The following is a 15,857-nucleotide window of genomic DNA, read 5'->3' on the forward strand; positions in this document are numbered from 1 at the left end:
TTCACCATGTTGACCAGGATGGTCTCAATCTCTTGACCTCGTGATCCACCCGCCTCGGCCTCTCAAAGTGCTGGGATTACAGGCTTGAGCCACCGCGCCCGGCCCTGATTTTTTTTTTTTTTAAGTTGGAGTCTTGCTCTGTCACCCAGGCTGGAGTGCAGTGGCATGATCTTGGCTCACTGCAACCTCTGCCTCCCAGGTTCAAGCAATTCTCCTGCCTTAGTCTCCTGAGTAGCTGGGATTACCAGAGCGCACTACCACACCTGGCTGATTTTTGTATTTTTAGTAGAGACGGGGTTTCACCATGTTGGTTCAGGATGGTCTCGAGCTTCTCGAGACCATCCTGCCTCAGCTTCCCAAAGTGCTGGGATTACAGGCATGAACCACCGTGCCCAGCCGAAAGCAGATTTTTAAAAAGAAAAATATAAAACCACTCTTCACTTTTTTTACCATTACATTCCTTTCAGCCTTTTACCATTTACATTTGTATTCCTACATCAGTATTATCAAAGACTATTTGACACTCAGTATTGAATGACCTATACTGTGAACTTAACACCCTATTGTTAGTTTTCTAGACCAGCCGCTTTCACAGTGTACTCATTTTGACAGCAGCATCCCTTTCGAGGCTTCTGTAACTTCTTTTTATTTTCATATGTAATTTGAAATGTGAAGGTTAATGAGTCCTGGGAATAGAAAGATTTGTGGCATAGATAAGATGTCAGGGTGCAGTAGTTTCCCCTTTGATAACCTATAATGGACAGATTAACTCAGAGTTCTTGTACTTTTCTTTCTGATGGAGAGGCAGCTAACAATAATGGTCATTGGTTGAGTACTTTACTAGGAGCCAGGTAAAATACTAGGTATATTATTTGTCACCTCAGTCCTCCAAGATAAGTGGTACTATTAACATCTTTATTTTACAACCAGCAGACCTTAAGCTCAGGGGTACCTAGACTTTATAAGAGGTAGATAGCCTTTGAACCCAGATCCATGTCTTCCTAATCTCTATAATTGTAAAGCCAAGGCAATTTGAATTTGAATCTGTGTGTGTTACTAATGTGGTTGATTAGAGCTTTTAAAATGCTTTGAAATCCGTTAGGAGTTTTATAACTAAGACAGATACCGATAGAAGGACATTCCTTTCTTTTGGCTAAACTGTATACCAAGACTGGTATATTTTGTTGAATTACTAGTTTAAAAACACATAGTATATAAATTCATTTCTTTTTATTTCCTCATTATGGTTAAGACCCATTTTGAGGTCTTTCCTTTCAAGTATATAAAATTGGTCTTGTATATATGCTGTACACTGGATCAGAGTAATTCAGGTGGAGTCAAAGTGAAGCTGGTCAGAAAGTAATTGTCACTCATTCACGCACAGAACTTCCATCATAATCTCAACGTCAAAGAAAAATTTATAGTGTTTTTAAATGTTCACAGAAGTAGCAGCTGGGCAGGAAAGGGGTTGTTTTTTTAAAGTACTTATTAGAAAGGACCTTATGATTGTTGTTGATCAGTTGACCCTTATTGATTAATGATCATTGCTATTGCTTGCTACTAGCTTGAAACTAAGTGGGGATGCAGTTTAACCAACTTGTATTTACTCGTAGCTCTACCCATGAGAAAAAAAGCAGAACCAATATGGCTGTGAAACAAGGGCGATTTTATTTGAGGCATAATACTTTGTCGGAAGATATACCCATTGTCATCATATTTAAGGTAAAGCTGCAGCTCTCTTCTAAAAATTATAAGAATTCTTTCTCTGGTTTATTTCCATATGTAATTAGAAAATTTGGAGGGTAATGAATTCTCGGAATAGAAAGATTGGTGACGTAAGTTGTCAGTCATATGATATATTTTAAATTGAAAGCTGGGCATGGTGGCTCATGCCTGAAATCCCAACATTTTGGGAGGCCAAGATGGGAAGATTACCTGATTCCAGGAGTTTGAGACCAGCCTGGGCAACATAGTGAAACCCTATCTCTACCAAAAAAAAATATTAGCTGGGTGTCGTGGTGTGTACCTCTACTCCCATCTACTCAGGAGCTGAGGTGGGAGGATGGTTTGAGCCTGGGAGGCAAAGGTTGCAGTGAGCCAAAATAGTGCTACTCTGCTCCAGTCTGGACAACAAAGGGAAACCTCATCTCTGCAAAAAATAAAAACGTTAGCCAAGCATGGCGGCATGTGCCTATAGTCCCAGCTGTTTGGGTAGCTGAGGTGGGAGGATCACTCAAGGCTGCAGTGAACCATGGTCATGCCACTGCACTCCAGCCTGGGCAACATAGCAAGACCCTGCCTGAAAACCAAATAAAAAATCAGCTTATTTGTGAATTGTTGGCCTAGAACCCAAAAGACATTTTCCATAGAAACAATATGGAAATGGTATAGTTTTCTCAGATATGGGCATACCTCAGAGATATTGCAGGTTTGGTTCCAGACCATCACAATAAAGCTAATATTGCAGTAAAGTGAGTCACACAAATATTTAATTTCCCAGTGCATACAAAAGTCATGCGTATAGTGTAGTCTGTTAAGTGTGCAGTAGCATTCTGTATAAAAAATATATGCCTCAATTAAAATACACTTTATTGCTAAAAAAATGTTAACAATTATCTGAGTCATAATCTTTCAGTGAATTATAATCTTTTTACTGGTAGAGGGTCTTGTGGCAGTGTTGGTAGCCACTAACTAATCAGGGTGGTGATTGCTGAAGGTGGCTGTGGCATTTTCTTAAAATAAGACATCAACGAAGTTTGCCACAGCTATTTCTTCCTTCATGAAAGATTTCTCTGTAGCACGTGATGCTGTTTGATAGCATTTTACCCACAGTAGAACTTTCAAAATTGGAATCAGTTGTCTTAAACCCTGCTGCTGCTTTATCAATGAAGTTTACATAATATTCTACATCCTTTGTTGCTATTTCAACAGTGTATACAGCATCTTTACCAGGAGTAGTTTCCTTTTCAAGAAATCACTTTCTCTGCTCATCCTTAAGAAGCAACTCCTCATCCATTCAAAGTTATATCATGAGATTATACCAATTCAGTCACATCTTTATGCCCTACTTCTACTTCTGGTTCTCTTGCCATTCCCACCACATCTGCAGTTACTTTCTTCACTGAAGTCTTAAACTCCTTAAAATCATCTTTGCGAATGGGAATCAGCTTCTTTCAGACTCTTGGTAATGTTGGTATTTTGACCTCTTCTCATGAATCACATATGTACAGATATTCTTTTCTTTTTTTTAAGGTGAAAGCAAGTTTATTAAGAAAGTAAAGAAACAAAAGAATGGCAGAATGGCTACTCCCTAGGCAGAGCAGCCTCAATAGGCAGAGCAGCCTCAAGGGCTACTGGTTGCTCATTTTAAGTTATTTCTTGATTATATGCTAAACAAGGGGTGGATTATTCATGAGCTTTCTGGGAAAGGAGTGGGCAATTCCCAGAACTGAGGTTTCCTCCTCCTTTTAGACCATATAGGGTAACTTTCTGATGTTGCCATGGCTTTTGTAAACTGTCATGGCCCTGGTAAAAGTGTGAGGACTCCCAGGATGACTAGAGGTCACTCTCATTGCCATCTTGATTTTGGTGGATTTTGGCCAGCTTCCTTACCACAATCTGTTTTATCTGTTTTATGACCTTTATCTTGTGCCAACTTCCTGTCTCATCCTGTGACCAAGAATGCCCTAACCTCCTGAGAATGCAGCCCAATAGGTCTCAGCCTAATTTTACCCAGGCCCTCTTCAAGAGGGAGTCACTCTGGTTCAAACACCTCTGACATATTTCCCCCCTTTCCTTTTGTAAGAGAACCCTAGTTCTAAGTCTTGTAGAAGGATGAAGGATTCATCTTCTGTAACTTTTTCAGTGTGAATAGGGATGATGATATTCCTGCCTAACTGCTAGTGTCTCTTGTGTTCAGGAGAATCCCAGATATTCTTACTGGCATCTAGAAAAGCATGAATCCTTCCCAGAAGGTTTTCAGTTTACTTTGTCCAGATCCATTCAAAGGAATCGCTATCTATGGCAGCAATAGCCATAAGTCTTGAAAGTTAAAATTACTTCTTTATTCATAGGCTGCAGAATGGATGTTGTGTTAGCATGCATAAAAACAACATTAATCTCCTTGTACATCTCCATCAGAACTCTTGGTGACCAAGTTCATTAACAGTGAGTAATGTTTATAAAGGATTGTTTTTTCTTAGCATTAGGTCTCAACAGTAGACATAAGATATTCAGTAAATTATACTGTCAACTGATGTGTTGTCATCCAGACTTTATTGTTTCAGTGGTAGAGCACAGGCAGGGTAGATATAGCATATGTCTTAAGTGCCTTACGATTATGAGAAAGGTAAATGAGCACTGACTTGAACTTTTTCATTGGATACATTAGCCCCTCACAAGAAAGTCAGCCTGTCCTTTGAAGCTTTGAAGCCAGGCATTGACTTCTCCAGCTGTGAAAGTCCTAGATGACATGTTCTTTTAGTAGAAGGCTGTTTCATCTACATTGAAAATCTGTGGTTTAGTGTAGCCACCTTCATAAATGATCTTCGCTAGATCTTCTGGATAACTTGCTGCAGCTTCTCCATCAGCAGTTGCTGCTTCACCTTGTACTTTTATGTTATGGCAATGGTTTCTTTCCGTAAACCTCATGAACCAGCCTCTGCTAGTTTCCAAGTTTTCTTCTGCCCCTTCCTTACCTCTTTTAGCCTTCATAGAACTGAACAGTTAGACCCTTATTCTGGATTATGCTTTGATTTAAGGGAATGTTATTATGGCTGATTTGCTTTTTTATCCAGACCATTGAAACTCTCTCTATATCAGCAATAAGCCGGTTTTCACTTTCTTATCATTTGTATGTTCACTGAAATAATTTCCTTCAAGAACTTTTTTTTTATGTTCACAACTTGGCTAATTGGTGTAAGAGGCCTAACTTTTGGCCTGTCTCAGTTTTTGACACACCTTCCTCTCTAAACTTAATCATTTCTAGCTTTTGATTTACAGTGACCAACGTGCATCCCTTTTTTTTTTTACTTGCACACTTGAGAAGCCATTCTAGGGTTATTAATTAGACTGTTTACACTGTTGTTGTTCTCAAGGAATAAGGAGGCTCAAGGAGAAGGGAGAGAGATGGGAGAATAGCTGGTTGGTGGAGTAGTCACAACATAAACATTTATCGATTAAATTTTTCATCTCTTATGAGCACAATTTGTGGTACCCCAAAATAGTTACAATAGTAACATCAAAGATCACTGATTGGCCAGACACGGTGGCTCATGCCTATAATCCCAGCACTTTGGGAGGCCCAGGCAGGGATCATTTGAGGTCAGGAATTCGAGACCAGCCTGGTCAACATGGTGAAACCCCATCTCTACTAAAAATACAAAAATTAGCCAGGTGTGGTGGTACACATCTATAATCTCAGCTACTTTGGGAGGCTGAGACAGGATAATCACTTGAACCCAGGAGGTGAAAGTTGTGATGAGCTGAGATTATACCACTGTACTCCAGCCTGGGCAACAGAGTGAGACTCTGTCTCAAAAAGAAAGAAAAAAAAAAGATCACTGATCACAGGTCACCATAACAGTGAAAAAGTTTGAAATATTGCAAGAATTACCAAAACGTGACACAGAGATATGAAGTGAGCACATGCTGTTGGAAAAATGACACCAGTAGACTTGCCTGAAGCAGGGTCAATCTGGAAGCAGGGACATACCTTACATTTGAAAAAAACACAATATCTGCTAAAGCCCAATAAAGCAAAGCATGATAAAATGATATGTACCTATAGTTACATAGTGGCCCGTTTAACCTGTTCTAAGACGTAAATACTATACACCTTCAGTGAACAGTTAAATTGTAATATTATCAAGCAAAATAAAAAAATAGTTGGCATTATGTGATAGTTGATCCTCAGTATTTGCAAATTCCCTATTTGTGAATTCACTTACTTGCTAAAATTTATACATAACCCCCAAATCAGTACTTGTGGTACTTTTGTGGTTATTCACTGACACAGAGTGGTAACAACTTTAAGTCACCCAGCGCACATATTCCCAGCTGAGATTGAACAAGGCAACACTCTGCCTTCTTGTTTCAGCTCTCATGCTATAAACAAGTGTCCCTTTTGCAGTCTATTTAGTGCCATGGGTTTTGCATTTTTGTGCTTTGTTGATTTGCAGTATAACATGGCCCCCTAGTATAATGCTAAAAAGTGCTGTCAAGGTGTTCCAAAGGACAAACGGGCTTTGGTGTGCTTTCTGGAGAAAATATGTGTTAGATAAGCTTGATGAGCTTTGTTCAGGCATGAGTTAAAGTGCTACTGGCTGACTTCAAAGTTAATGAATCAATGATTTATATTAAATATCTTTTAAAAGAAGCACACAAAATAAGGTTCTGTATTGGTCAGTTGGGGAAAATGTTATGACCCTAGGCTCACAGGAACCTAGCCCTGCATTTTTCCTACAAGCATTGACTCAGTATTCACTATTCAGTATTTGGTGTAATTCAGTAACTTTATAGAATATAGCTACCACGGATAGTGATAACCGACTATATATAGATAAAAAATGAATGTTGATAACCAGTTTAGTTGAAATGAAGGGCTCATTTCAACTAAATTGAGATTTCAACTAAATTTGAGGAGATACTGGATGCTTCAGATAATTTTAGAAATTTATATATTCAGTTTTAATAGTTATGATAGTGAAAATAATTTTTGAGACAAAATTAGAGAAAACAGAGGAAGAAATCCTCTGAGGTTGAATTAACTAAGTTGGTTAAAAAGGAAAAGCATTTTGGGTATAAGCCTCAGGAGTAAGAAAGAAGGGATTGAGTCTTTACTGTTAAAGTTGTTACCAGGTTACAGAGTGTAGGAGTCGGAGGAAAGTAGCCCTCAAATCAATCTGGTGATTGGCGTTTAGGGAGAGAGCCCTTGGTGGTTCATAAGTATTGAATGCATGTGGACAAGTCAGGTTCTTTAACTCAGGAAGCATCCATATTCTAAATACAATTGTGTGAAGGAAGTTTTAGGACATTTTAAAATGTTTATTGTAGCCTAATATGCTTTTGAGTTCTATAAATGAGATGGAGCCATTTTCTTTTCAGGATGATTTTGATAATAGTCATAGTAGCAGTATCATGATGTCAGAGGGCCCAGAAAAAAAGTCTTAAATATATCTTTTCTTTCTTCAAGATTTGTATTTTTTGAGCACAAAAGTAATTTTGGATTTTCTTGTAGGGAATCCCGCAGTGCCTAATGTAGTGTTCTATGTACTTAGTGATGAATAAAGAAAATTTTATCTAACGGGGCCAGGCCTGGTGGCTCATGCCTGTAATCTCAGCACTTTGGGAGGCCAAGGTGGGTGGATCACTTGAGGTCAGGAGTTTGAGACCAGCTGGTCAACATGGTGAAACTCTGTCTCTGCTAAAAATACAAAAATTAGCCTGGCGTGGTGGCTCACACCCGTCATCCCAGCTAGTTGGAAGGCTGAGGCAGGAGAATTGCTTGAACCCAGGAGGCAGAGATTACAGTGAGGCAAATTCACACCACTGCACTCCAGTCTGGGTGACAGAGGGAGACTCCAAAAGAGAGAAAATTTCATCTAACAAAGTAGAATTACATTTCCAGCAGAGGGCAGTATGTTCCCATGCATCCAAAGGACTTTTTTTGGAACGTTTTATACACACTTGAAGATGCATAGTACTGCTTTCTTTCTACCATAAATTATAAATTAATTGTAATGAATATAATCTATCACTCATGGCAAATGCATGACTAGACTCATGCATACATTACAATCAGAAAATATATTAAGTATTGTTTTTTTGGCTAGGTGATGAGTTTAATAAGACTGTTTCTTCTGTCAAGTTTGTTTAATATTTATATTGCACATCTATAAACATGTATACTTACATACACATAGCTGACTTAAATCCTTTTTAGAATAGGGCAATAAATTAACAATATGAATATTTATGTAACCAGTAGTTGTGATTTCAAACTTCTCTCTCTTTTTGATTATAAAAAACATTTCTTGCATTATTTAAATTTAGAAAGCCACTTAAAAGTGTATCTACATTTCTGTATATACTTTTTCCAGACCATTTTCCTGTGCTTTTGTGATACACACATAAATTTTTATTTTTTTCACTTAATGCATTATGGATAGCTTTCCGTGTTATGAATCTACATCATTATTTTTAGTGACTGTTGTATACAAGTTGCATACATGTGGTGGAACTTACTTAACCCTTCCTCTAGTGGGGCATGTGGGTGTCATTTTCATCCCCAAGGTTTTACTCTTATCCCTAGGAAGTCTGTTATAGATACCTGTTTGTGCACATTGCCGATTGTTTTGTGAGACTTTATTCCTGAGAGTGGAAGTTGTTTTTTTTTTTTTTTTTTTTTTTTTTAACTTGGCATACGTTGCCAGTTATTTTCCTGAAATGTATCCACTACACTTAATCAGTAAATATTTTAAAATTTTTAGTTTGTATAAATGAGCTAAATATTTTGGTCATAAACAGTCACTTTTATTGGTCTCTCACAATAGATATGTTTTAATAAGTTGATGGGAATTTGTTTGATAACCACTATTTAGACTTTTCCATCTGGGAGGCAGCATAGCGTATTGGATATCTTAGAATCAGACAGATTTAGGTTGAATCCCAGCCTCTGTACTTATTAGCTGTGTGACTTTGGGCAAATTTTCCAGCCTCGTTGAGAATTTTACTTAAGAAAGTTGCCGTGAAGGGGAGTGTCCTTTTTCTTTTCTTAGTTCTCTTTATGGTCAGAAATCTGGGAAAACAAACGGGGATACCAGAAAAGACACATCATTTCTCTTTGAGTGTTGTGTGGCCCTAACATAGACCTTGACAGTCATTAGGACTTGATGGTTGTTGATTGTAACCAACAATTGGCTGAAAGTGACAGGAACAGCAGGGTTTCCAGATTCCATGCTGAGTCTGAATATGATGGAGAAAGCTTTTAAGACATAGATCAGCCTTATTTATGGACTTGAATCACTACAAAGGTTCTCCTGCCAATGAATCTTCCCCACTTTACATTTTGTATTCCAAGTATGCAGCCTGCGCTTATGATGGCATCTGTAGTTTGAAAGTTTTTTTCAGAAAAGAGGATCAGATTTCAAGGGTGCTGGGCAGTGTTCCCTGGAAACTAACTTATATGGAAATTTGTCGTTTTTTTTTTTTTTTTTTTTTTAAGTGGATTTTTTTTTTTTTTTTTTTTTTTTTTTTTTTTTTTTTTTTTGAGATGGGGTCTTGCTCTGTTGCCAGGCTGGGGTGTAATGGCACGGTCTGGGCTCACTGCAACCTCTGACTCTCTGGTTCAAGTTTTTCTCCTGCCTCAGCCTCCCGAGTAGCTGGGATTACAGGCATGTACCACCACACCTGGCTAGTTTTTTGTATTTTTAGTAGAGACGGGGTTTCACCATGTTGGCCAGGATGGTCCCATCTCCTGACCCCGTGGTCTGTCTGCCCCGGCCTCCCAAAGCACTGGGATTAGTCTACTTTAAAGCAAAATTGGAGATTTCTGAATATTAGATACTTTAAGAAGTTATTCCCTTTCCCACCTTCACACAATATATTTCAACTTATCACCATTAGTGTGTGTCAGTCTCTTCTGCTCATTAGTATTCTTTCTGTCTTTAAAAGTCACAGTTTGTGGATATCTGAAAAGACCTCATGTCACTTTTATAGTACACCTCCCCTTATTTTTGTTCGGTGGTATTGCCAATTGCTAGAGTGTAGGTGACCTGTTGAAATGTATTATCTCTGCTGCTTTTTCATAAGGTTATTATATAGCATTTACTTTTGACTTATTAGGAGAAATGATTTCAGATATTAGGAGTACAAAGGATCCATATAAAGCCAGTTTTCAGATGTCTAAATTATGTCTTTAAAGTAAAATGACTGAGTATTTTGCCATCGTTTCCATAGCAATATGTCATTTCTTTGTAGCTGTGACAACTGAAGGCTAAATAGTCATAAAGTCAGTTCGGTCTTTACAGCTGGTGCGCTTTGATGATAACTTGACTGAATTATTGCCCCTGTATTTAGTGACTTGATATAGGAAGAGTTTAGTCCTTTTAGAGCAAAGCTTTGGCAGTAATCATGCTTTCTGCACATATGGTGTCATTTACCATGTGCTTGGCATATCTTTGCTTCATAGCTTAGAAATATTTGGAGGGCCTAAGCAGTCTGTTTAGATCTCTGTTAGGACATTTGAGAATTTTATGCAGTTATAAAATTACCACTTAGATTCAGCATTAGGACAACTTGAAGTGGCAGTCCATACATCAAATGAGGAAAGGCCTTTTCGTTACAGGTTGAGCATCTCTTATATGAAATGCTTGGGACCAGAAGTGTTTAGGATTTCAGAGTTTTTAAAATTTTTGGAATATTGGCATTATCTTTATCCTTATGGTTGAGCATCTCAAATCCAGAAATCCAAAATCTGAAATGCTCCAATGAGTATTTCCTTTTGAGTGTCATGTCTGTACTCAGAAAGTTTCAGATTTTGGAAGCTGGTCATGGTGGTGTGTACCTTTGGTGCCAGCTACTTTAGAGGGTAAGGTAGGAATATTGCTTGAGCCCAAGAGTTTGAGGCTATAGTGCACTGCAGCTGTGACTGTGAATGGCCGCTGAACCCCAGCCTGGACAACACAGTGAGACCCTGTCTCTTAAAAAAATTGGCCAGGCACGGTGGCTTATGCCTGTAATCCCAGCACTTTGGGGGACTGAGGTGGGCAGATCACTTGCAGCCAGGAGTTTGAGTCCAGCCTGGTCAACATGGTAAAACCCCATCTGTACTAAAAAAAATACAATAATTAGTTGGACATGGTGGCAGGTACCTGTAGTCCCAGTTACTTGAGAGGCTGAGGTAAGAGAATCACTTGAACCCAGGAGGGAGAGGTTGCACTGCATTGTGCCAAGATTCCACCACGGCACTCCAGCCTGGGTGACAAAGCGAGAATCTGTCTCAAAAACAAATAAAAACAAAAACAAAACAAAACAAAAAACCTCCTTCCCCACAACTTTTTTTTTAAGGTTTCAGATTTTGGAGTATTTTGGATTTTCAGATTAAGGATACTTAACCTATATTATTTAAACACCATAGAAGAGAATTCTGTTCTAATATTTGTGACTGGCTACTTGCAGACCAAAGAGAAAGTGTAGATAGTTTTGCATATATGCCGTCACCATCAAAGTAAATGCAACTCAGTGCGCTTGAGCTAAGAATAATCTAGTTTTGTTTGTTTGTTTAAAAATTAGAACTGATAATATTTTTTAGGACTGTTATTTTTTAATCCATGAAAGTCTAAGTGTTTTAATGATATTGTGTAATTTTTAAATAGTGGAGTTATTTCTAGTATCCATTTGAATAAATGTGCCGTATCAAATTGGAGGTTAAAAAAAGACTGCAAAAGCTGTAGAAAAAGGGTTTGCTTCCTGAGAACTTGTTTGCTAAACAACAACAAAAAAATTGGAACAAAACAAGTTGTACATTTAAACAAATTGTTTTAAATTTAGATAGTTAATTTAATTCCAAAAGTTGGTATATTAGTTATCTGCGCCATGTAACAAATTATAGCACAGCTTCTGTTGGTTGGGAATTTAAGACTTGCTTGGCTGGGTGGTTCTGCCTCAGGGTCTTTCATGAGTCAAGAAGTCAGCTGCAAGCTGAACATAGTGGCACGTGCCTGTAGTCCCAGTTACTCAGGATGCTGAGGTGGGAGGACCACTGAAGCCCAGGAGCCTGAGGCTGTAGAGCACTATGATTGCATCTGTGAATGCCCACTGCCTTCAGCCAGAGCAACATAAGCAAGACCCCTTCTCCAAAGAGGAAAAAAGAAGATACCAGATAGGGCTGCAGTTATCTGAAGGCTGAACTGAAGCAGGCTGGAGGATCTGTTTCCAGGATAACTCACCCACATGGCAGTTGACAGAAAAGGGCAGGTCCTCATTGGCTGTTGGTAAGAGGACATAGTTTTTCACCACTGGACCTTGTCACAGACAGCTTGCATGTTTTTATGACATGGCAGCTATCTTCTCCGAGAGAGACCACTCCAAGACAGAGCATACAGGCAGCTATAGTGCCTTTTATGACCAAGCCTTCGAAGTAATCATACGTGCCACCTCCACATTTTTCCTGCAGAAATGAGGCATTGAGCTTAGCCTACACTTGGGGTGGGGAATTTGTCTCCACCTTTTGAAGGGGTTGTCAAAGAATCTGTGAAGATTTTTAAAACCACCGCAGTTGGTCTAAAAGAGACATGGCATCTATTCAGCTTCCCCCCAAATCTTCAAAACTTTCTGTAAGTTTACATCTGATCCTAAAGTATCCAAATCAGATTTATAGAATGCAGACCACCGAAGGTCAAATGTAGAATGTAGAGTCATAGAATTTTGAACTGGAAGGGATCTGGTTTTTCATATATGCAAATGAGAAAATAAAGGCGAAGAGGTTGTATGACAGTAATAGTTGTAATGCCTGTGTCTGTTGTTGGTATTATTTTAGGACGAACACCTCAGATCTCTTGACTTTTAGATAGATGCCCTTCTGTTGTACTCAGAATAATGTTCTGCATTAGAACTTGGAATTTGATTTTCCCTTTCTTTCTCTTTTGTGTGGAGAACTGAGAGCCAGGGCATCAACACTAACTAGACAATTATCCTCTGATTCTGTCTTCTCTACAGCTGAAGAAAGAATTTTAATGCAAACATAACTTTTCCCCTCGCTCTAAGAAGCAGGCTATTACTCTTCCAAGAGAGATTTAGTGAGATTATGCTGTGTTCCTCGATATGGCAGAATTCCAGGCAAACGTGTGAAGGAGTGAGCCCTAATACCATATGGAATCTACAAAGACCTGTGTTGCCGCTGCCACCTTGAAACACTTAAGTGGGTTTCTGAAACCTCTTAAGTGTGTTCCTACCTTTTTTTTTTTTTTTTTTTTTTTTTTTTTTTTTTTTTTTTTTTTTTTTGAGACAGATTTTTGCTCTTGTTGCCCAGGCTGGAGTGCAGTGGTGCAATATCAGCTCATTGCAACCTCCACCCCCGCAGGGTTCAAGCAATTCTCCTGCCTTAGCCTCCCAAGTAGCTGGGATTACAGGCATACGCCAACACGTCCGGCTAATTTTTGTATTTTTAGTAGAGATGGGGTTTCCAGGCTGTTCCTGGCCTCAGGTGATCCACCCGGCTCAGCCTCCCATAGTGCTAGGATTACAGGCGTGAGCCACTGTGCAGCCCTTGTGCTTCTGCTTTTTAAAAGTCTCCTTTAAAACCTGCCTTAAGTATAGTTTGATAAATCTAGAATAGTGAGGTAAAACATGTTTTAGGAAAAATTCTTTTAGCCTAAATATGAGTGAGTAGACAGTTCTCAGAAAAATTAATTTTATGGCAAGACTAATTGGGGTTCTGCTTATTTTCAGCCATGCATCTCTTCAGATTCACTGCCTTTTGGTTGTTTCTTTGCAGTTTGCCTTTGTAGTTATAACCAGTTGTCTTTACTGTACCTCCCAGCCTCCTTTTTTCGTGACAAAACTCTTATTTAAAAATTTTAGCAGATAGTACGCATGCAAAAAATGTTTGAGAATGTTTGTTTTCCACTTTCTAATCAAAATTTCTGTTTCAGGTTCTTCTGCAGCTTGGGCAAGGCTGCCAATGCCAGATGGCACCGTTTCTGAGAGAAGAGCTAGCTTTTGCTTAGAAGTAATACCCACAAACAATGCCAAATTAGCATAAGCAAATGTCAGTGAGTTAACACAAAGCCAACACTCTTTCTATCTTTTCTCCTTCCTAGGCCATGGGTGTTGAGAGTGACCAGGAAATTGTGCAGATGATTGGAACTGAGGAGCATGTGATGGCTGCATTTGGGCCCAGTCTGGAAGAGTGCCAGAAAGCTCAGATTTTCACACAGATGCAGGTGTGTCTTTTCATGTCCTTAGCTATGAAATGGAATTGGAAACTTGATGCCGCTCATTGATAAAGCTCATCGGATTGATGGCTTTGGGCTCATAGATTTGGGAAAGGTATTGGGGAGATGGGAGGAGTGAAGTTTCTTTAACTCGCTTTTGTAGGGATTGGAGGACAGAGTTTGCCCAAATTAGGAGTCTATGGTGCCTGACTTAGAATAGGGATATATGGCCAAGAGGTGTTTGTTTTGATATAATAGAAAGTACTATTATTTTCCTTATTTGCCTGAATGATAATATATATTTTTAAACTATGGCAACTCTCGTGTACATGGGTGTGTGTATGTGTGTAGGTGTGTGTGTGTATGCGTGCGCGTGTGTGCACCTGCATTCTTTAGTATCTTTTTTTATTCCCTACTTTAGTTGCTTTAGGCATCCAGCTGTATGTGGTTTCTATTTCTTTTCCTGAATTCCCGGTGCTGCTTTAGACAGCAAGGAAAACCCAGGAGTAGCCCCTTTTACCACTGCAGAGCCTTCATGGACCTGCTCAGGCACTCCTGGTTGGACCCTGGGAATTTTAGGACAAGGCTTAAAGATGAAGATTGAGAAATACACACACACACAGACATACCATAATAAAAATAATTGTACTTCCCTTCCCACATGGAGGGAGCCCCAGCAGCCATACTTAGGATTTTAGTCCCATATTTGCAAATGCTTTCCTAAGCATAAATCAAAGGTAACATCCCTCATAGCCATCATGGGAGGTGGGAATTCTCTACTATAGAATCACAATAGTCATTTCTTACCTATCCACATGTACATTGCCTATTTTATGGATTACGTATGACATATGCAAACTCCAGGCTACTTTTTTCTCTTCACCCAGGATGCTTGTAGAGAAAGCATTTCCCACTTATATATGTTAGTTTGTATTCTGAAATCAAATCAGTATTGATATTTTTGTAGACTACGCCAGATATTTTAGAAGATTGAAATAGGTCAGTATGTGTAATTCCAAAGCAAAATCAGTAAGAGTTATTCTTATCACTGCCTTCCTCTTTTTTTTATAGTTAATTAATAGGTGACTGCAGTTAGAGGGCAGGCAGCACCAGGAAGGATGGTTTGTATTTAGGAGATTCTATTTTTGGCCTTTATCAAAAATGAAATATTTGGTAGGCATGAATCTTTGTCGTACACTAAAGCCATATTGTCCAAGGGTTCCAAGAACGTGAAGAGAAAACATTAAAAATATCCAAGAAGCAGAAAATATAGAATCTACCCTGCCAACAGGAATAATTGGTTTCATTTTGGGAGATAACCTATTCTTTCAAGCTGTGTAGTGCTCTATAAGAGCAGTTTACCTTAATGGTTCCCCAGTGGCTTCAATAAAATCCATTATTATTATGCATTTTATTTTAAACATCGTCATTGGGGTCAAATAACCCTAACATTGTAAAGCTGTTTGAGCAGGACCCAAACTGCAGGCTGAAAAATGATTCATTTATTCTGTTAAATAGGTTCTGACAGAAAATTTCACCTAACTGAATTAAATCAGGTTAGTGAAAAGATGGAGGGAAGTTAATATAAGCAAGACAAATGTTCCTTTCCTCAAAAGGGAAGTGTAACTTTGAAAGTGCTTGTACTCTGTATGCTGGATTAAGGCACATATTAGCTATTGATACTAACAAAAGTATATAGAGATGCAAGTAATCCAAAATAGTTGGTATGTAGAACATGTATTATCAGTCATGAAAACATGAATATTCTATGCTATTCTAAATGAAACTGTAGTAAGCAGTACACTTTGTATTAGTCTGTTCTTACATTGCTATAAAGAAACACCTAGCCAGGCGCGGTGGCTCAAGCCTGTAATCCCAGCACTTTGGGAGGCCGAGGCGGGTGGATCACGAGGTCAAGAGATC

General features: G+C 38.7%; 1 protein-coding gene across 4 annotated transcripts in view; it reads left to right on the forward strand.

The window, feature by feature from the left end:
• Positions 1 to 15,857, forward strand: part of POLR3B (RNA polymerase III subunit B) — a 137,037-nt gene that overhangs the window by 24,118 nt on the left and 97,062 nt on the right. For 3 of the 4 annotated variants that reach the window (XM_017540805.2, XM_037742963.1, XM_017540813.2), the window contains exons 9-10: positions 1,614 to 1,722; positions 13,821 to 13,943. In XM_017540805.2, the coding sequence (XP_017396294.1) occupies positions 1,614 to 1,722; positions 13,821 to 13,943 (232 nt within the window). Of the gene's footprint in view, positions 1 to 1,613; positions 1,723 to 13,652; positions 13,730 to 13,820; positions 13,944 to 15,857 lie in introns of those variants that run through there. The other variant, XM_017540831.2, reaches the window with a different exon arrangement.

The sequence above is a fragment of the Cebus imitator genome, unplaced genomic scaffold, assembly GCF_001604975.1.
Source record: "Cebus imitator isolate Cc_AM_T3 unplaced genomic scaffold, Cebus_imitator-1.0 Scaffold8, whole genome shotgun sequence".
Lineage (NCBI taxonomy): Eukaryota > Metazoa > Chordata > Mammalia > Primates > Cebidae > Cebus > Cebus imitator.